The 22,090-nt window shown below is 35.8% G+C and overlaps 2 protein-coding genes across 7 annotated transcripts; one reads left to right on the top strand and one right to left on the bottom strand.

Annotated features, from left to right (window-relative positions):
- The first annotated feature begins 254 nt into the window (after nt 1–254).
- Nucleotides 255–17,813, top strand: LOC113504586 (ADAMTS-like protein 4). 6 transcript variants are annotated; one of them, XM_026887005.1, is made up of 13 exons: nt 255–273; nt 6,243–6,372; nt 9,245–9,428; nt 10,024–10,184; nt 10,364–10,678; nt 11,116–11,337; nt 11,588–11,833; nt 12,825–12,975; nt 13,482–13,657; nt 15,234–15,405; nt 16,126–16,194; nt 16,837–16,920; nt 17,276–17,813. In XM_026887005.1, the coding sequence occupies exons 2-13, from the start codon at nt 6,331–6,333 to the stop codon at nt 17,380–17,382; spliced, it is 1,929 nt and encodes a 642-aa protein (XP_026742806.1). In that variant the 5' UTR covers nt 255–273; nt 6,243–6,330; the 3' UTR covers nt 17,383–17,813. The 6 variants fall into 6 exon arrangements, with proteins under 6 accessions (XP_026742806.1, XP_026742781.1, XP_026742789.1 ...); XM_026886980.1 differs by lacking the exon at nt 255–273 and adding an exon at nt 497–1,004; XM_026886988.1 differs by lacking the exon at nt 255–273 and adding an exon at nt 3,933–3,940.
- Nucleotides 17,814–19,317: 1,504 nt separating this feature from the next.
- LOC113504628 lies at nt 19,318–21,451 on the bottom strand. The gene is made up of 3 exons (XM_026887039.1): nt 21,122–21,451; nt 20,554–20,746; nt 19,318–20,213 (listed from the first exon to the last, which is right to left on the bottom strand). The coding sequence occupies exons 1-3, from the start codon at nt 21,362–21,364 to the stop codon at nt 19,930–19,932; spliced, it is 720 nt and encodes a 239-aa protein (XP_026742840.1). The 5' UTR covers nt 21,365–21,451; the 3' UTR covers nt 19,318–19,929.
- Nucleotides 21,452–22,090: the final 639 nt, after the last annotated feature.

Below are 22,090 nucleotides of genomic sequence, written 5' to 3' on the forward strand. Positions count from 1 at the left end.
CTATAAGTGCAACACATATTTACTCAGTTCGGATTCAATCCATTATTGTCCACTGCCGGTATCTTTGAATTGTTATTTCGAAGTTAAGAATTAAACAATGCATCTGGAACACAACTAGTTCCCAAAGATTTTTGAATGGCGTTGTTTACGAATCCTTTCAAAATAATACACAAGACACAGCCACGTTGGTGTTGGATGCGGTTATATATTTCATGTGTGATTTGTCTCGTGGTCTCGTGTGACACATGTTTGGCGGGTGTGTGAGTGTTCTGAGTATGTGACGTCCACTGTCAGTTTGTCGGTTTTCCACATATGAATGCGCGGGAGACGCGTGCTTTACGCGCCAGTAGTGCACGGCCTAGCGACTTGCGCGCGACTTACCCGCAGCGCATACATTATCCGCCGGGAAAACTCGTGCAGTTTTCGTTATTCGTTTTTTAAATTCTATTCGTTTGGTAATATTTAAATAAGTGTTTTTAATTATTTTATACAGTACAAGTGTGGTTTTTTTTTAATTTATTTGGTGCAATGCTATGCATTTTTAATGACACATAAGTTTTCATTTTATTCGACACATTTTAGAATTAATTTTCCTACTCAAATATTCTCGTGGCCGTATCTTAAATAAAATCTTAAACGTTCTAAGAACAAACGTGTTTATCCAACTATCCATCCGTATTAGCGGCTGCTATCAAGCGAATAATTTAATTTCCGTTAAAGCTCTCTTATCGTCTACAATTATATTCTACGAAGAGTGTTGTAACCATCGGTCAATGACAATTCGATGTTAATTTGATGGCTGTCAAAGTTGGCTGTTGAGTCGACTGGCTCGAGAGTCCCGTACTGTCCGGTTGCTTACGAGTCTTATCAGCGCTCGCCTAGTCCCAACAAATATCAAAGGACACGATAAATTAACGTTAAGTATGCGGTAATATTGTAACTAAGAAACCGTTAAAAGTTGAGGAAGACGTCCGCTACTCGAAGCTAATTCTCGGCGCACTACGGTATGTTGTTGTAACACGAAACTGCATTAACTGCAGTGTATCTATCAATTTGGGTCTTATTTATTTATGTCTTCCTGTTTTATATTTTAAATGTGTTATTTGAAGCTTTTTTAGATATTATTTTTTGTTTTAAAAAAGGAGTGTGAGCAAAATATAAATAACAAACCTTCGCCACGTGTTTAATGAGATATAAGTAATATTTTATATTATGATTCTTTAAGATGCTAATAAAAACAAGCAGACTAAACATAGGAAACCCTTACCGAGCAGTTAACGAGTATATTTTGATTAGCGTCGGCGTCAGTACGTTGATCTCAGTGTCTGATCGACAAATTTTGGCCGCGTCATCCGCGACACTGCTTGTGTTAATTTTTCATTAAGAAATTATTAAAAGACCGCCATAAAAGCTTCACATATAGTGATCAACAAATTGGGGTTACTATAAGGTCGATTACCATCTGCCTTAGGGCTGGCATTGGGAACAAAAGCATATTTGCACTAATTAGTGTTATTTAACTTTCCAACTAAGACAACTGCTAAACGATTTAATCATGTTTTTATATGCTGCACTTTTATAGATTAACGGGTTTAAATTATTCTTACTTTGAATTCCTTTTCTATTTTAAAAATTTTAGCAATTTAAAAATGTTTCTCTTAAAAGACTGCGATTATATTTAGAAACGGTTTTTTTATTGTCTATAATACGAAGTCGTCAAACAAAGTGTTCTCTGAAGTGTTTTATTAATGGATGACCTTTCTTTTTATGATTTCATTAAGTAAAAAAGTTCAAGCTATTCGCAAAATCATATTTACACAAAATTCGACTCTATATCCTGCGCATTAAAATATAGTAACGCAAATCTTTACTATCAACATCAGCTTATACATCTTTGATCACTTCTCACCTATTATTTTATTTTTATTTTAAGTTTATTTGTTTTTGTCAACCCTAGGGCATGTGTTACCTCCTTATGGTTAGACGACATCTTTATTTCGTACATATCACCATTCATCATCATTGCTATTCTCTGAAATTTGTAATTGTGCCGCTATTAATGTGTCAATAGAACTTTGCTTTATGTTTTGTGGGAGTTTATTGTACTTAACGGCTATTATGCGAATTGAGAACTTTATTATGGAATGATTCTGATTTCCATAATATTATTTGGTGCAGTAATAGTAGAAGTAATAATAGTTTATAAAATAATCTTGTACTAGAAGTGTTTACACCTGCCTTTCTATAACGTAAAGATTTTTAAAACCAAGTTTCAAATAGAAATTGTGTTAATTCTCAAAACTAAAATGCTTATATAAGTTTTTTAATTGTATACGTGTGCATAGTGCACATTTTTTAAATCATTTACATATATTTACGGTATATTTTACTTTCTACTTTAAATTATTAACAATTTAGTTTAAAGATTTCTGCAATTTCTGCAGTTATATAAGTTACTAGCTGTTGCCCGCGACTTCGTCCCCGTGGTTAGAAGATATAAGTTATGATTTATACCTGCCCTGTTTTTTTCACATTTTCCATTATATCTTCGCTCCTATTAGTCGCAGCGTGATGGTTCATAGCCTAAAGCCTTCCTCTATGAATGGTCTATTCAACACAAAAAGAATTTTTCAATTTGGACCAGTAGTTTCTGAGATTAGCGCGTTCAAACAAACCAACTCTTCAGCTTTATATATTAGTATAGAAGTATTGATAATATTGACACATAAATTGTTCTGCAAAATTTTTGCAATTTACCTATTTATACACCTTGATACTATATAGATTTATAACCGTTCTTACATAGAAAATTATTTTGCCGGCCGGTATTTTGACGGTTCTACCTAATGCTTGTCCGAATCCACGTAACATTTTCTACTAATGACACTAATCGTAAGAGCTCCGTGTCATATCGCAAAGCAGATCCTATTAAAAACATTCTCAGAAACACCGAAATGTTTGAATATCATCGCAGTATATAACAAAATTTTGCGTAAACCTGTCAAAATGTTACATTTATAACAAACTAAAAGCTTTACGAACAGACGGCATTTACTTAGCTTCCTGCTCGATGTTGAAAGGTAAATGTGATTATATTGTGTCGTCAATACCGATGTTTGGATACGAGATCATCCATTACTTGTTAAGTTTAGTGTCTGGACAATTGCCAATGTTGACATGGCATTAATTGTACTTGTTTATTTACTGTTACACTAAATTAACGTAGTACATGTGTTCGCCAGTAAAATTGAAAGCCCTTTCAAGAGTTGCATTGTAGGATGTCGCGAGATGGATTGCAATGTTTTCGGAAATTAACTGCTATTGTTTGCAATCATCAATTTATGGTATGATTTTTGCACAGACCACAGTCGTTTCTAGCTTCTTGAATAAATTCTTATTATGATAGATAATTGGTCAGAAATTAATTGCTATTGTTAGCAATGTTCACTGTGTATTTGTGCAGAAAACAAAATAATGTTTTTTGCAGTGTTTACTTAGTGATTTTTAGGTTATTTGATTAAGTATTTTGTGCAATACTTATTTTAGAGATTTGGTTATATAATCAAGGGAAATATTATTAAATATTTAATTTAATTGTTACCAGCGTGGGGACTTTTTTCATTCATGTTGAAAAAGCTATTCTTTGGCTCATATACTGAACGACAATAAGTGTTCTTACTATTAGTGCAGGTGCACATTGTATTTCTAAGTGTTAATAAACGTTTAATAATGCTAATCTTAAAATGCATATGCCTAACATTAAACAATATGAATTTCTTTACTATACAATGTGCAGTGTTAATTATTATGAAGATATCTATGCCTACAACGTTAACATTGTTAATTGTTCAATATTCTTACAATAGACTACATTTTTTACATTCTTATTGACGTTCCGTTTAGTTCACATTCATTCTCTCGAAAGATTTAGGACGGTCAAGTAACCATACCCATTTATCTTAACTATTCCGGGTTTTAAAATTTTATGGGGCCGCTTCAGCTCGACAAATATCATTATAACAATAATTGAAATATTTAGTGGCGACACGCGACCAAATCGGGGTTAAATAGGGACACTGTACTATACGATTTATGACCCTAAAACATGTCACCGATAATAAAAAAATTCAAAATAAAAATTAAAGGACAAATAAACTAGTGTAAGGGATGTGGTGCCGTGATAAAGACCTTGTTTAAATATTCAAATCATAGGACAATTTATGAAAAAGTTTTAGAAGCTTTAAATATTATCAAATAGCGTCTCGGTTTCAAGAAAGAAGTTCTCCAATAAAGCACATGATCAAGATTAATAAAAACATTAATTTTGCAACGATGAACTCATATACTGGTCATAGATAAAATTGGCATCATGTATACAGCAAGAAGCGATTACATCTTACTTCAAGGTGACTCGAGTGCATTCTTCACATTTTGTATTCTGACGCAGAAGCACACTTGTTGCTGATAAAACCTGAAAACATTATTGCTTCTAGGAAACTTTATCGACGAGTTAGTCATCTAAGTGCTTGAAGACGATCAGCTAAATCAATAACATTAATAAAACTATTAATCAGTGATTAAGTCATTGCGTTTTTCGTTTTCTTCGAAGTGATACATTAGTTTTGATAGATGGTTTAGCTGTGCTAGTGACCGTGTTTTGTTCGTATTTAGTATAAAGCTCGCGTTGTTTGTTCACCTTCGTGGAGGAGCGAAAGCTTGGCGGTCAGCCACACCGGCTGGTTTACGATCCCGGTGATACTGGTTTAATATGTCGCGCCACATTCCCTATGCAAGGGAATCTCTTAAAACTCGGCCACTTGTCCCTGTTCCGATCAGAACAACGATTCATACTAGAACTAGTGTATGTCGTTACGTACGGGTAATTTATAGTTCAATTCTAATAATTTATTGCTAATCCATTCTATTACTATAAAGGCGAAAGTATCTCTGTCTGTCTGCCACTAAAACTACTGAACTGATTGTAATGTAATTTGGAACGCGGATAGTTTAGAGACTGAGAATCGACATAGGCTACTTTTTACCTGAAAAAAAGGGTGGTTATAGAAGGGCTACATAACCCGCCATTCCTATGGAAACGGTTATTACAACCGCGCGCTGGAAATTAAAGTCCATGTGAACGGAGTCGCGGGCCAGAGCTAGTGATTTATATAACCAATGCATGCAAAAGTAATCACGATTTACTCTTTATTAAAAGAGTATCTAGCGTCTAGTCAGTAACAGTATATCTAGATTTTCTATTACCCTGTGCCGCAGCATGCACACCGGTAATCGTATTAAGATTCTATCTACACTAATCTTCTCTTCTCTAAATACAATCTATTCTAAGATTGTAGCTCGCAATGTTCTTCGGTTAAGCTTAAACGTGTAGTAAATTCATGAATGTAAATGTTGCGATGAATATAATGGAGCTATCTTAAAATACAAGAAAATGTACAAGTCGACTTATGCAAATATAAAATACAAAGTTATGACGAATGCAAAACGGTTAATAAGTAATGTCGTTCCGAATGCAGGGCGCTCCTGCGGATTTTCTCCAAGCCGGCAGTAGTTGAGTGTATAAAGATATCAACGTGGATTTGGCTAATACTCGTTTAAATTCAATTCATTTCATGTAGCGAGATCAAAGTAGCCGTTCCTCCTGCCAACGCGAACAACTAACAATAAAGTAATCATTACTACGAACACCGATAATAATTACTTTATTTAAATATCTCAACGAGTGTTGGCTCGTCTCCTCGTAGTTTAACCTTCATGGATATTAATTTAATTTACGATCAAAACTGTAACGTTCCATTTATTTATCTCCCGCTTAATATTTTGACATTAAAACTGTTTATTTAAACACGAACCTTTTCACCGCAACACGAGCGAGATTATCTATTCTTTTATGTTTTATATGTTGAACAGTTTAGCATTGACCACTTTGTGTGAGAAGTTTTATTACGATCATAATTATGCTATTACAGCTGATTCATTTGACGTAATGTTTAACGGTTGTAGGTGTGTAAACAGTGTCGTTGACATACATTCATAATTTTACTACTCATAAAACTATAAAGCTTGCTAATTTTAATTAACCAATAATTTAAATACCCTAACGACATCTTACGACCAATATTTATGTCGTATGAAAATCATGCATCTAATTGTAAGTGATCGAGCAAAATGAACGGCTAACTAATGAAGTTTTAAATTTCAACATGTGTCATTAAAAATGTTAGGCATCCATCAAGTGAGTCTGAAAGATCATCCGCGTGTGAATATCAGTGCTATCTGACTTATCTCTCGCACACATCGAAGACGACAAACATGGTGTCCACTTCCGGCCTAGTTTTCGTGCTCTTCGCCCTTGTAAGTATCACGATTTCACGTATTAATATATAGTTACGCAAAATTGTCAGTGAGCTACTTAACCAGCCATATATCATGATGGATTACCGTAATAACGATGGCAAACTAATATGACAGCACACAGTTGCCGCTTCTAGCTTCATGTTTATTACATTTGTTAGTAAACTTTATAAATGATACAGTTCAATGAGCAAGTCGAGAAGTCAAGATATAATCAGTGCAGTCCCAGAAAGGAGGTTGCTGTATTAATTGATTTATAAGAACACATTACGGCCAATTAAAGTTTTCTGACCAATTACATGGACAGTTTATGGTCGCGCCGCTTTTATTATGTAAAGTTTTGAACTGACGTTATTTGACTTGTCGAGTTTTGTGGCACCAAGCATTTGTTTTGTGAGAAAATTCAAGATCGTTACGCCCACGCTTCATTAGTTCACTACTGTGAATCCTCAAGCGTTTACACCACATTCACGTGTAATTAATCGGACTTTACTGTTACATAATTGCATTTAAGTGTTTCACGTTGTTAGTTTTAACAAACAGGCGTAAAACGTGCAGATGTTGGCCACACGCAGGTCAATTGTTTGTCACAGTTGAGCAACTAGCTCGGTAATCAATGAGCCGCATAAAACACAGTTCAAAGCAAACCGTTGCCGCTCTCGACAGGTGATTCGTTAACTCACGCTTAATCCGAATTAATAGACTATTAGCGGACATTTTCAATTACCACTTCGTTTGATTTATAATAACCATACACTAAGTATTAACTGATTAATGCCCGTAAGACTGTTGTTGTGATCGGATTAACAAATTCATGTTTTAAAAACCTATTAATTACATCGACATATCCATGTTTTAAGAAATTAAAATAATGCTGTCTTAATATTATGGTATGTAGGTTTCCACAAATTTTGTATAAATTAAATAAAATAACATAATTTTATTACGACGAGCGAGCGTTCTTATTTTATCCGCCTTATAGGGCTCTGCCAACAATATTGGCAAATTGGCGACGGGCTGACACAAATCGGTGTATTCAACGTCCATTTAGTTTCGCATAAAAGCATAAACGACAAATAAAATACGAAACAAAGCTTTTAAGGAGTTGCTTGAGTATGACATTAAGAAAACCGACGTTTTGTTCGAAGTTATCTCAAACAAAGACTAAGAACGCTATGAATGTCATTACAGCGGGACCTTTAACGTACTTTGACATAAATTTGTTGGGTGCTCAATGTCTTACACTTGTATTTTTCTTTGGGTACAGTCAGTAACACAAGACAGTGAATGAAATCAGAATAAATTATAGATCCCAGAACTTTATTGACATTATGTTGAAGCCTATGTTGTAACATGACAACAAAAAGCGTGTCTGAAAGAAATATTATTTCAGGTGTGAAAGAGCGATGGCGCGCTACGACATGTATAGCTCCGTCACGATACTACAACCATAACAACATCACTTTAACTCCCGTCAGTCAGTTTGAAATTTTATTATCATCACCGACTGCTATCGCTGACCGTACCAGCCACTCAAAGAAATATCAAACTCGAATACTTATAGGACTAATTATTATAATTAACTTACTCATCATGTTTTATGAAGTATACGCGGTAATAAGTTCTTTTGTTTACGACTTCAATTAAACACAACTTAAATACATTTGCAAGGGAATGAAATTACATTTCGTATCATTTGTATGATCTGCATTATGCGTCATTAGATATGTCGAAGAAAACATAATTAAGTTCTACAAACGTGCGATATAGATGGAAGAATATTGGTTCATAAATGATCCTTTTACATGATAAAATGTGTAAAGACAGTTGTCTTGTGAGTGGTTTAACACATTTAGTTGGTACCTGACGTACTTTACTTAGTACAAGTTAAAGTATGTGGTCCAATAAGTAGATTACTCGTGAAGGCAAATGGAGTAAATGCTTTTTTATGTCTCTATTTGCACGTTTGGTCGCGTGTTTTGATGAAATCGAATTTAAAACGCTTACTTTATAGTGTACGATCTGTTTACGCGTTTTAAATAGACTTAAAAAATATATCCCACTGTATGATTATGCGATCTTTATACATTGATTTTTTCGCCAAAAAAAAATTATTTCTTGTAATGGCCAGCTATATAGTCCTTGATTTTCTGTGCTCAATTTTTAATTAAAATCTAGAACATCCTACAGGTTTATATCCTAAATTGACATTATCACATCAAAATTCGTCTTATTAATGTCTCAAATCGTTCACTTCATTCAATTTTAGAGAGTAACATTTCAATTGACCAAAACAAACATGTTTAAAGCTTGATAAGATACTCATTGGTGAGGTACACAACATTTCCATCCCACAAACTTTCAAAGTCTCGTTAGTAACTAATCAAGATCGTAAATCGTACTTAGAACACAATGTATTAGATGGAATTGAGTGAGACAACAATAAGTCGTAGAGCGAGCCATTACTATCATAGACCATTGTGTTCAGATTGTCCTCGTAATGTGTCTTACGTCTAAAGTACGAGTAAATTACTTTTCTCTACATATCCCGTATCATGGTGAGATGATTTTGTCACATAGATTTAAAACCACTTACGTTGTATTACGATTGCTCCTCTAATTTAATGATTCATGATCTAGGTCAGCAGGGTCCTGCAGTATATTTTGTTCAACAAACTAAAGGCATCTTGCTTGATATTAGTTTAAAGCTCTGAAATTTTAACCATTAATGAACAGCTGGTTGTTAAAGCTATCATACTCATTGTTAGAGGCTGCAGGTTTGGTGGGAGGTTTCAGCCTATTATTTAACAGAAATTCGTAAGTAACTCTCGTTGTTTTTGTGATTAGCTACATGTTAGATTTTTGTGTGCAGGCGGTGGGTCGCGAGGGCGTGCTGTCCGCGTCGTCGGCGCGCGAGCTGCGCTGCGGCCGGCGGCTGGTGTCGGGGCTGTTCTCGCGGCCGCGACTGCCGCTCGGCTACTCCTACGTCACCACCGTGCCGCGCGGCGCCTGCAGGCTCAACGTCTCCGAGATCACGCCAACTGATAATTATATAGGTTGGTATTCAATTTCATGTTCTTTACTAAGAAAACTTGCTCAGGCTGCTTTAATGATTCATTTGTTTAGTAAGCACAAAAATTCTAGTTAAAATTGACATTGTATTTTTTGACATAATTAGGTAGCGGCGGTTTGAAACCATATTAAACACATTTAAGTTGGTGCCTCATTAATCATGTAATTACATATCACTCACAATACTTAGTGAATGATCCTTTGATGAAGGCAAATGGGCCGCGAACATGAGGTTGGTCACTAATCAATCAGCATTGTGGATGGAGTGGACAGTAAATCATTAGAGACCGTCTACTATACCAATACAACGCCCACTTCGTTTTGTGTGAATACGATTTCACGTCAGCTTTTAATGTGATGGGGAATCAATTTCGGACTTCGCTGACAGGTAGTTTACAATACGTCGATCCTAGTAATTAATGTGTCCTGCGCACATTGAATGGTTGTAGTCAAACATCTGTGCATCCGTGGGAGAAATGTAAATAGACGCCTAGATGATAAATAGATTGTCCATCAAATAGGAGAATCTACGAACATTCTTAGTATTGAATGGAACTGAAACCTTGCGTGTTCTTACAGCTTTAAAGATTTCCAACGGGTCGTACATAATGAACGGCGAGTTCGCGGTGTCTGCGGCGGGCACGTACGAGGCGGCGGGCGCGCGCTTCGTCTATTCGCGAGAGGGGTCGCTGGATAGCGTGCTCGCACCAGGACCCATACAACAAGCCATCGACATCATGGTATACCATCCAAATACATTAACCATCATGAACCAAATTGAAAATACATATTATTCATAAACGTCTTGGATACGCAGACAGCATTACCGCCAACAAATTGCAATTTATTATAGCCATAAATTATTCATCATACTTTCATCGCGACTCAAAAAGAAATGAACGCTTCTTTTATTTTTCAGATACTTTATACGCAACCAAATCCGAGTATAAAATATGAATATTTCACGGACTCGCTACCTGGTGAGGTAGAAACAGAATCTGTTACGAAAGAAGACTTTACTGATGTTACACCTACAACTGTTGCTAAGCATTATAGAAGACATCATAGTTACGACACCTTTTCTAGACCTAGTGTGGTGGTCAGAAACCCGACTGGCAGTAAGGAACTAAGTACTGATAATGAATTTGATGTAGTCTTCACTGGTAACAGAAAGTTTTTATGGAAGATAATGTCATATTCACCATGCACAAGGAGTTGCGGTGGAGGCATTCAGGTATTTTTTAGACATCATCAATATCTCATATTTTAGAACTCTTGAATATGTTAGACGCTGTAACTTTGGACTAGATCTTAATAATAATGTCAATCAAGGAACGAGGCGTCTAGCCGCTCTGGCCGATAAATTACAACCAAGTGATTGAAATCAATCTCTTTTAATGGTTTCACTGAAACAGAAACATTACAAAGGCGGTACATTTAAAAGACATGAAGATTTTACTATGTTAATAGGTGTGTTTTTTTCTAAATTTAACTCATTGCTCTGGAATAAAGGGGTTTTTTACTAAATTCAACTCTTTCCCCTGAATTCAAGGGAGTGAAATTCAAGCTCACATTTCTGAGAATCATTACTAGACACATCGTTTATTGATGTGTTAAGACTCTTTCCTTGGTAGTACTGAGAACTGGTACTTAGTTTATTGAAAATTTCAGCTGGGCAAGTATCGTTGTGTTGACTTAACGGCTAACGATCATGAAGTACCGTCATCACACTGTTTTGGTACTGCTCCCCCCCCTCGGCGACGGCGCTGCGGCGGCAGCTCGTGTCCGCCCCGCTGGCGAGCCGCTGCCTGGTCCCAGTGCCCCAAGTGTGGGCCTGCGACCAAGACCAGGATAGTGGGCTGTGTACAAGACCACTCGAAAGGAATCACGAAGGTTTGTTTCGATTGTTGAAAAGATCAAGATACTAGGCACTATTAAATATATTCCACTTTAGGATTTTTGGTACCTATTTTTGTTCATCGACAATGATTTAACATCGGATGATCAAATGCGCGCCGCTGTTAACGTGACCAACGTTTTGGGTTTGGAATTCTATTTTTCTTTTTATCTAAAATTCCAATTCCCAAGCGAATGTCCAGCCCATTTTATAACACCTCTTTCTAAATGTTAATAATTTTTTTAGATCAGCGACCAAAAATGTCCAGCACCGAAACCTACAACTACAGAAACGTGCGACATTCCTGATTGTAAGAGTGGTTCTGAAGTGAGACCGGTGGCTTCAAAGCGAGTGCTTCGTCCGCGGGAACACACCGATGCGTTCAGGGAAGGTCCCGTTTACTCTGTTGCGGTGAACAGCACTGACCTGGATGTAGGACCGGAATACTCCTTCAGCGCTACCGCCGGCTGGCTCTATACGGAGTGGTCTGAGGTAAGTTTAATGTGATTTTCTTGTGCTTAGAACATGAGATGCTGTTATCGTTTTCGATATATTCGTGTAGCTGGTACCATTTTCTAGGCATAAAAAATTTCCGTTTTGGTTATTTTTCATATTTCTCGTTTATTAGATTCTATTGAATTTTAGTTGTTAATATTAATTTTTATATTTGCATAATGTCATCTAATCGCAAATAATACTAAAATATAGTATTATACAGTAGGTAATACAAATAATTTACAAAAAACTGTGCTGAAGTGAACCCCACGAAATCTGGTCCATGAGTCCTCAATCCACTAAGCTTTCTTAATGTGTTTTGATATAACATTAAATCTTCACTTTTTACGAATACCAGCTAAACAGCAGGAATATTGAAGAAATATTGCAACAATGCATTGAGTAATCGACCAAACATATGGAGGTGGTCTCTGATTTATTGCACAGATAAGAACGTGTCAGTTTTGCTTATTCAATAGATACTATTGATTTCACTCGTAAATCAATATTCTTGGTGAAATATTGTATGTTAACGTTATATTGACAAATAGGTTGGAATTTTTTCACATAACTTACTGACTGTATTGCGGAACAAAAGCTTTTTTTCTATATTAAATTATTGTTGCCTCCTCTTCAAATGTGTTTATCATTTTGAATTACGCTTTTGTTAATGTAAGAAATACTTTGTTCGCTCCAATATTTTCCAAATTAATGTGTCTAGACTGGATGCATTACATACATATTTACCATAAATAATGTGTCTTACAAGTTTAATGTGTGGGTCTCTGGGTGTAAATGTGTAGGTATGTTTCTGTCTGTGGTATCGTAGCTCCCAAACTGATCCGATTTTAATTCGGCTATCTTGGTGTAACATTTATTTTTTTCATTTTTGTATTGTATCTTCCTTTCTTCGCTACTGATGATCGGACTTTATAATTCACAGTTACTATTTTTAATCAATAAAGTAAAATAATACTTGTATTGTTAGTGTGTAGGGTGGTGCGTTGGTGGTGGGATGCAAACCAGGAACGTTCGCTGCGCCGACCCTGCCGGCTGCACGCCTAGGAAGGCTCCCGAGTCCACTCGCACATGCACTCCCAAACTGGACTGTGAACCTCTAGAAGGACAGTGGTTCACTGGTGAGTACTTACTGAATGCAAGTAACTTAACACTTAAGTATCCAGATACACTAAGAAACGTTTTTTGTTTTTCCTGCTTTTGTGTCCGAAAGGGATGATACTAAATTATTTTTTAGATTTCCAAGGTTATAAAAGAAATGATGAGTTTAATTTTGTTACGGAGTAAATTACCAGTTATATTACTTGTAGATAAGTAATGAATAGTGGCCAATAGCAGATACGGCTTCAAAAATATTGTACGCCTGCAAAGCGACGGAGTAAATCTCAAAAGACTTTCAGGGTCTCCTCATTGTTCTACTTACGATAACTTTATTTTGGCACTACGAGAGGTACCTACCACAAGTTATGAAATGGTCTAACTTTTAGGTAATGATAAGGTATTATGCAAAAAGAATAAAGAATTGTGGAGGGATAAGTGGGAGACCTTTGCCCAACCATGGGATCTCACACAAGCTACATAAATAAGGAAACATAAATTATGAAAATATTTCTTCTTTCATCCTTAGGCGAGTGGTCTCCCTGTACATCTCCTTGTGGCGGGAAGCAAGTCCGAGGAGTTCTCTGTATCGGTGGTACTGGGAGACACCTGAAGGACACCGCGTGTCATGCTGCAAAGCCTGCTCATCAGAGAGACTGTTCCACAGGCTGCCAGCCGACCTGGTACTACAGTGACTGGGGACAGGTATGTAGCAAAAAGAGGAAACAAAGACGGTAGAAGTTTTATTTGAACATGTTTCATAGTAAAGCAATTAAAAACAAGCGAGATAACATAGATTCTTACCACAGTTTATGATCAAATTTGTACGTGTTTTCGGTATTATATTATTTGCGGAGCGTATTTTTAGTGTTCAGAAAGTATTTACATGATTTGTTAGCTATTTGGATGAAACACACAACATTACATTTTGTTTCAAATGGGTCCCTGTTGGAAACTAATCCGAATATGCGTAATGTATAACCGATGTTCGATATCGCTAAATGGGAATAATAAGTAACCTAGAATATTACTCAAATTAAAAAAAAACTTTAATGAATGCGTGATTACTGAAATATTTATTAGTACAGTTACATTACGTTTGATGATGGTACTATTTAAAACAAAATAAAAGTTTTACTGCTTCGTAAATTGTAAAAGAAAATTGTGCAGACAATTCTGTCAGTTCCTCTTAAATCTTTAGTAACGAATTGTTTGCATACTAGCTCTATCTACAAGACCATTGTTACAACTGAGGGGAAGTAACTAAATCTTAAGTTGGGAAACTCCCTGTTGTTACTGAAACTCGCTTCTCTGTATTTTGTTTTGAATAATATGGCCTTTGTAGAAAACTTTCGTCCTGCCTTTGTTCTACAAGATAGTCTTTGAATAGATTCTTTATATATAATATTACAGTTCCTTACAGAAACCACTTCTTGATTTTGTATATCTTAACTACCTACTTACTGGGTCACTTCATAGTAAGTCGATTTGAAACTGCAGATTAAAAAAAGGAAAAGTCAGTTAAAACAAAACTATTTTACATCAACGACAGTTTACGCCATCGCCACGCGCTGCAAAACAAATGAAAAAAAGCAACTACTGATCTAATTTTTGTCGAATATTTAACCGAAATTGTACCATATCGTTAAGGCTCTAGACGTCAATCAATCTAGACGTTTTCTATTGACCTCACAATATAACCTGGTTATATTTATAGACGTGCAAAGGACACGCTTTGATTAAGGGAGCCTTGTGATTGATACACTAATTAGGACCGTCCACTACTCAGTTAGCATGATCAGCTTTGACACTTCTAGGCAAATGATTATTACAATGACCTTTTCAATTCCAACAGGATCATATTATTTGTAACATGTACTAATTTGTAGCCAGGATTTCGGTGTTGTATAATTGTTCGCTGCTATTAGTTTTTGCTATGACCTTTGATAAATGTTTAATTAATAAATGAAGACTGAATATTGGTTTGCCACTTGTAGTTATTTTAGATTCCACAAATACAAGATCTTGCACCAAGAATTAAAATCACATTTTGAAATATGATTTCTTGCATCAAAAATACTATGGTTGTCTTATCAACTTATCACCGATTGATTTTATTTTATCTATCTATCACTTTAAGCAAACATTTATCGGTGATCTATCGCGTTTTCCGTTGACGCCTGACGGTCTGTTTATTACTTTTCTAGAGTGATCAACCAGTTAATTACGCATCCTATGTGTTAATACCGAGATTTTTCAACGAAACCTATGTACAATCTAGTGTTCGGGTAACTGCACAAGCGGGTCTAGCACCGGGGTCCAGCGCAGGTCGGTGGTGTGCGCGCGGCTGGACGCGGGCGCTGCCGGTGACGCGGAGTGCGGGCCCGCGCCGCGCGCTACCAGGGCCTGTGACCCGCGCTGCGACACCAACACTATCACACCACTTACTATCGGTAAGTGTACTTGGAGGGAGTGGGGAACCCTGCGGTTATCATCATCATGACTGCATGGTAGCTGAAAGCGATGTGTCGCGTGTTCGCTCCCCAGGACTCATTAGTACACTCCCCTCACGAGGACTTGCGTCACCCACGAATGCTTTTTCTGAGTCTGCGTTTTTTTTTGCGCATGTGCCTTGCATGTTTGTGAAACCATTAGTGAGATAAGGATTCCATACCTTAGAGCGAGTGGCTTTGTTTTTTTAGCACTGTAACACGAAATGTATGCTGTACTGAGTGAGATGCAACAGAGATCATTCTAACAACCATTTGCAAGATCGACACTTCGCTAAGGGATGTTCTAAAAAACGAAATTCAATTTGGTAGACAGTACTTAAATATACGACTGTCACCATATTATTACGTTTGTGTTACGGCCGATGCATGCTGTAAGCGGGGATCAAAAGTATACGGAGAATATTCCTATGATAAACAGAAGACGCCTTTGCCCAGCAGTTCAAACGATTACAGAATGGTATCATACAATAAATCTATGATACAGATAACCAGAAATATTTTGTTTTGATAGTTCAATCACGCGATACATTGATTAAACATTTTCGCGTCACGTCACGATTACATTCCAGTACTTAAAGTAAATCTTAAATAGATTTCGGCTTAGCTAGCCCTTGTGGTTAAATGTCTCCTATTTATTCCAACCATTTGTTTGTGACTCAGGGGGGATACCATCGCCTCTTAAAAAAAGACTGTTGCAGTTATGGAAGCGAGATGCCGCCCTACTCCGTAGTGAGTATGGCCGCCGTGGGAAGTCCTCTGATGGATAAAAAGTCTTTTACATACGGTTTCTCCCTTTATTGCACCATCTAATTTGATTAGTGGGTTGGTTCTTTGTATACAGCGTGTTTAAACAGCCCCAAAACTAGTTAATAGTGCAAAAAACATCTGCAAAATAATGAGGTAATGGAAATTGGAAAAGTAGAATTTCTTTTAGGGGTACTCCATAAGTTTCTTAGAAAAATAGTATTTTTCCACACCCGGAAACGGTTTTTATAAACACGACTAGGCCTCGAAACTCCTTGTCTATTTACAACTGCCCTATAGTTGTAAATAATTAGATATTATTTACTATTATATTCGACCTTCCAGATACGTTGTCTGTTACAGATAAGATTTACAACATTCGCTGAAACAATGTTAAATGGTTGTGCGTAGTATTAGGCATTAGTAAAAAATGTTTTGGTGCTATGTTTGAAACAATTGAATTCTTCTTACCTTTTGAGTGTATCACCAAAAAATATCCTATTCTTGACACCACTGTCTCAAGTCACAATTAAATCTTAAAAGGTATTTCGCACACTGTGGGTCATTGTTTTATTTTGAAATAGAGTCTTTTTGGATTTGACCTAAATCTAGTTTTTTGTTACGCAGAGTCTCAAAAAGGATATGCAACTACGCAAAGGACTAGCTCTACACAGCGTATCCACCGGAATGAAATCGTAGCATTGGCAGATGGTGAGATAGTCATTCCATTTATTACTACTTTTTCCGACGGTAGTCGTTGTCATTATTACTGAAGGTCAAAGTAATGTCTTTGATCACCCGTTCTACCAGACTTCTCCACTTGTCCCTGTCCTCAGCGGTTTTAATAGCTTCAGGTATTTGTAGACCGGTGAGCTTCTTGACTAGGTCTGACCAGGCTGACGCTTTAGATGGTTTAAACTCACAAATAAGCCTGGTAGACAATAAATTAAATAAAAAAGAGAACGATTCAAATTGATTTCTTTATAAATGCTTGATAAAGCTCTCCTACTATACCTAAGTAGTGTCCTATTATATGAACAACTTCAGTAAGTACATCTGTTCACAGGGGAGTGTAAGGACAGGCTGTACAACTGCATGCTGGCAGTGCAGGCTCGACTCTGCCACTACAAGTACTACATACAGAACTGCTGCCACTCCTGCTCCGGACGGTGAACTAACCTATTAATATAGCTTTCGTTTCGGCTGAACGAGCACTTGCGGGACGACGAATATCAATCGATAAATTCTTTGTACACAGATTTAACTATCACTTTGTCCAAGGATTATCATTCATCATTTTTTAAAGTAGGATTTTCAGTTGTGGAGACGCTTTAGTCGTGATATATAGACGTGGCGGTTACGTCAAGTCATTGACTCAAGTCTTGTCAAGTTACGTGATCAAAAAAAATTGTTTCCACATATTCTTACACTTATACTTTTTGGCACTCAGAAATACGTAATTAAAATGTACAAAATGAGCTAAAGTATTAAAGAGTTTTTTTTCAGAAAATCTTCTGCACTGTAACACTATTTGTTTTTCAGTTGAAATTTTTGTATTTATCATATAACATTACCATTAATCTGTGTACATCGATGTCGAGATTAAAAAAAGTTTGAGATTTCTTATATTGGTCGCGTATCGCCAGTCGATCTCCGTTCAGTGTGCGTTTAGCTTTGCCACAACCCTATACTGCCATCATAGTTATTCTATCAAGATTGTTTTCATTAGTCCATATAAGCTAGTTAAGACAAAAACATTTTGATTATTTTCTTCATTGTAGGTATTTGTATAAAAACTACGAGTATTGCGCTCTCTGGCTTTATTAGTTATTTTTACGGTTTTTAAGGTCTTCATGCATTCTTGTATAAGGTATTTCCACGATAAACTTATAGTATTATTAACTAACAATTATTAATTTGCTTATTCAGTGTGATATTTAAACGTAAGTTATTTTTGTATTATTTATAGTACAAGTTGAATCATGACTCATTATTATCAACTTTGGGTAATCAACGCTTTTAAGATATCATGTTCTGTAGTGTTTATTGTACTTAAGTTATGTAAGGGTAGGCCTGTGTAAATAGATACCTAATTATGAAAACAAGTGATGATTAGATGGAATTAAAACTATGTGTTGTTTTATTTTATGTGATTACGTATCTTATCTTGTATATAAATTCTCGTGTCACCGAACCGATTAGTTTTTTTGGAAGGGATAGAGAAAAGAGAGATAGAGGGACAGGCAATACTATAGAATAAAAGCTTTGTACTTCATACATCCATGAACATAATACTTAAATTATTTATTCTTTATAGCTGTTGCTTATATTGCAAAGAATATGCTGCGTGACTAAGTATCTGAGTTTAGCATATGCATAGACTTTTCATGAGTAGTAGGCAAGCGGCATGCGCGCGCATGTTAAAGCTAACCGATAACAAAACAATGTCAATACGTAATAATATTTAATTACTACGATTCGACTTGACCTGAACTAGCCTTTGTTCAGATAATGGCCAGCGTTTGACAATGACCGCGTTGGCAAAATGTACAAGAACATTGCACTCTGCAATAATCAAATTGGACTAATTAAATCGTTTGATGTGAATAAGATAAAGTGAGATGGATTGTGAACTATGTATTATGTGTTATTGCGCCTGTTCTTGTTGCTTTGAGATCTAATTACTAGATTACCATTAAATAGCTTCATCTATTTATCAAACAGTATCTGATAATTGAACGACCTGGTTGGTGCTATGGACTTAAATTTAGTCTTAGACCATCGCCGCGCTGTTCAATAGGAAGTACCTTTGCTCGTATTTCTCTTTTTATTAATGATACTTGCTCAAAGGAATTCAATCCTTTTGTCGCGATGGGTGTCGCAAATATTCACATCACATACAGACAAATAATAAGTGGATTATATTTAAATCTCAGACTCCCACTTATTATCTCAGAAATGTTTGACGTACGCAGGGATTGAACCCACGACACGTCATGCACTGCGAGTGGCCTATACCACTCGGCTCTCCATGCAGTCGGCCACTAATATCTAAAGTCCACATGAAAATGAAAAAAAAAACGTGAATAGTAAAAAAAACAACATTTGTTTCACAATTTATTATAGGTAAAATAGTATTCCATTTGGCCAAAGTAAGGCTTTTTCAAAATAACATACGTAAAGGCATATCAAGATTAAACAATTAAAACAACACAATAGGAAAGTACATTTCACTCATTTAGGTATAATCATTTCGATATCCTATCCTACTTGAAGTTGATGACCATTATTCATAATGCTAAATCATAGCAAAAGAACATCATTATAAATACTATTTACAGTAGACTAATTTTACTTTTATAATTAATATATAAAAGCAAGTCCTCACAAAAAAATGATTCGTGACAAAAAAGTGCTTTTTAAAACTGACTGTGCTGACTGTACCTCATATTAATATTTGAGTGTCGGTGAATTGGCTAAAGTACAGAAATATTACTTACGTACAATCAACAGAAGCTATGTCTATTTATAATATAAGTTCAGTCCCGTAACATGACTATTGCGATTCGAAGATCAAAGTCGCTCAAAGGTAAGGTTTTATTCCAGTTTTGCATCGATTTGTCACTTTCTTACAATTGATAAGTCTTTTTAAATGTACTAAATATATTCAAATACTGTCTATGAAGTTTCGTTGCTCACTTTAACTTGATATGTCACTGTTTAAGCACATCTCCGGTTAAATATTTTTCCACACGACACAATCAGGGTCCCGACTAGTGCCAAAACAGTTGATGCTATGAACATGTTAGTGTTGGTGTCCGGCCTCAGTATAGAGTTCCTCATAGAGTCGAATCCGAGAGCCAGAGCTATGAAGGCCGATGTTAACGTTAGACAGCCGACAATCGCGTGACAGAACCTCAGAGTACCTTTCATCTCATTCTGGTAAATTAAATGGTATATTCCTCCCACAAGACTAACCACGGTTAGAAGGAATGCGATGAAACCTAAAATTTCAAAAAAGTTTTAAAATTTGAAATAAAATAATGTAAAGTATGTAAAACAGGAGGATAAATATGAAAATTGTAATATTGTAGGTTTTCTCATGGTTCGGGTTTTAGTTTTCTCACAGGATATTGGTATTACCCATAACAAGCACACCAATATTTGGACTATTTTGGATCTAGAATCGTTTAGACGCCTCATTGTCAAAAACAAAACTTGAGCATTGTAAACGACAAATCGATAAACTTTATAATCTACAAAATCTCCACTATGATTACTTTCATTGGTAATTAACAAAAATTACTTTTGATAACTGGTAACAAGAAAAATAGCTTCGCTTACCGAAAATTCCATGTGTCGACCGCAAGTTGTTGAAAACACTTGCCATTTGTACAGCTGTACCAGCTATGGCCAATGAAGAGCCACAGATCTGCATGACGGCATGTAGCTTCCTCTTCACCGGGAACTTTATGTTGGTGCTCCACCCATTGTGAGGGTTAAATGTTAAGACGGCTTGGGCCATCAGGATAACGTACTAAAATATAACAATTTTAATTTTAATATAGTAAAAAATCATTTTTTTTCAGGGTTTGATTTTAATAGATACTTAACTTTATAAGTTTCTTCGTAAATTACATTTATTATCCGATTAGTGTGGATTTAGAAATTAATTTTAATTTCAGTGGACGAATGTAGACCCTTAGGTGACCAGAGGTGTCAAGTTGCAGCAAATGGTAAACTGCACAATATTATTGATTCTACAGGATTGATATTGAAGTTTGTGCAATGATTGATGGCAAGCTGAAGTTTGTTAAAATTCTAGCGCACAATAAAGTTTTTATAAGTATATTTGTCGAGAACATTCCAGTTTTTTTTGGCTTTGTTTCGTCAAAAATACAGGTAAACTTACCCCAAAAACACATAAATAAATGTGTTGTTTAAACGTTGACGCTCTAGCAACATTTGCGTAAATGAAGGCACTAATTACAATACAACCGAGTAGCATGTGTGTTAGAGAATTAATGATATTCATTATCACAAGGAAAAACTGACTGCCTTCATTATTATTCGGGCTTTCTGGTGGGTTTTGAGGCCCATTTTCAACAATTACAGTCGTAGGATTCATTTGAGGAGTTTTCGGCACCGCTGACATTTGCTAACACTTGCACTTGGCGGATGCGGATATTGTAGAAATGGAGTATTATGTCCTCAGTGTTGAAAGCCACAGAATACACTGACTGAATACTTTTCGTGTATATGTATATCAGTGGTTTGTTATCATTGATGTCCGCAGATAGTCAAGGTATCCTGTATCGACAACTAGATAATGGGTACGAAATTGGCTCAATGGACACTGATATGAAACGCCGGTGTTTTGTTTTACGTAAATATTGAATCATATTTTATTAGGTAATAACCTATCATGTTAATGTTGAAAGTTGTTTGTTTGTATAAACCTTTCTCGATGTAAAGAAATTCAAACTGTAGTTTTTGTTTTTTTATAGATAACGTTTCGCTAAATTCATCACTACTCCTTATGTATGTTTACGTAATGAATTTTGATTAGAATAAGTCTAATCTCTCTTAAATAAATTCGTGTTTTGCAAGCCCTAATTATTGTTTTAAAACGATGTTCCTTATCTTGTTCCTTATTCTAGTTCCGTATGCTTGTTTTGACACGTTATTTTTCGGAAATGTTTAATTTCGACAAACTTACAATTTAAATAATTTAAGTAAAAAAACATGGAACAATTAGATTCCTAGTAAAAACTAATATCCTGTCTGGCGAAACCACGGGCAGAAGCTAGTAAAATAAAAGAAAATGCGTAAAACCTGGCCTTGATAAAGTGTTATTCAATAAAATTATCCATTTTATGAT

Source organism: Trichoplusia ni, chromosome 2 (assembly GCF_003590095.1).
Source record: "Trichoplusia ni isolate ovarian cell line Hi5 chromosome 2, tn1, whole genome shotgun sequence".
NCBI classification, from domain to species: Eukaryota; Metazoa; Arthropoda; class Insecta; order Lepidoptera; family Noctuidae; genus Trichoplusia; species Trichoplusia ni.

Excerpts from the sequence above, each read along its gene's own strand:
- LOC113504628 (XM_026887039.1), bottom strand. The coding sequence starts at position 21,364 with ATGTCAGCGGTGCCGAAAACTCCTCAAATGAATCCTACGACTGTAATT. Across the intron at positions 20,747-21,121 it reads TTTATTTATGTGTTTTTGGG|TACGTTATCCTGATGGCCCA; the intron begins GTAAGTTTACCT and ends GTTATATTTTAG. Across the intron at positions 20,214-20,553 it reads GTCGACACATGGAATTTTCG|GTTTCATCGCATTCCTTCTA; the intron begins GTAAGCGAAGCT and ends TTGAAATTTTAG.
- LOC113504586 (XM_026886962.1), top strand. The coding sequence starts at position 4,788 with ATGCAAGGGAATCTCTTAAAACTCGGCCACTTGTCCCTGTTCCGATCA. Across the intron at positions 9,429-10,023 it reads GCCAACTGATAATTATATAG|CTTTAAAGATTTCCAACGGG; the intron begins GTTGGTATTCAA and ends GTGTTCTTACAG. Across the intron at positions 11,338-11,587 it reads ACTCGAAAGGAATCACGAAG|ATCAGCGACCAAAAATGTCC; the intron begins GTTTGTTTCGAT and ends TAATTTTTTTAG.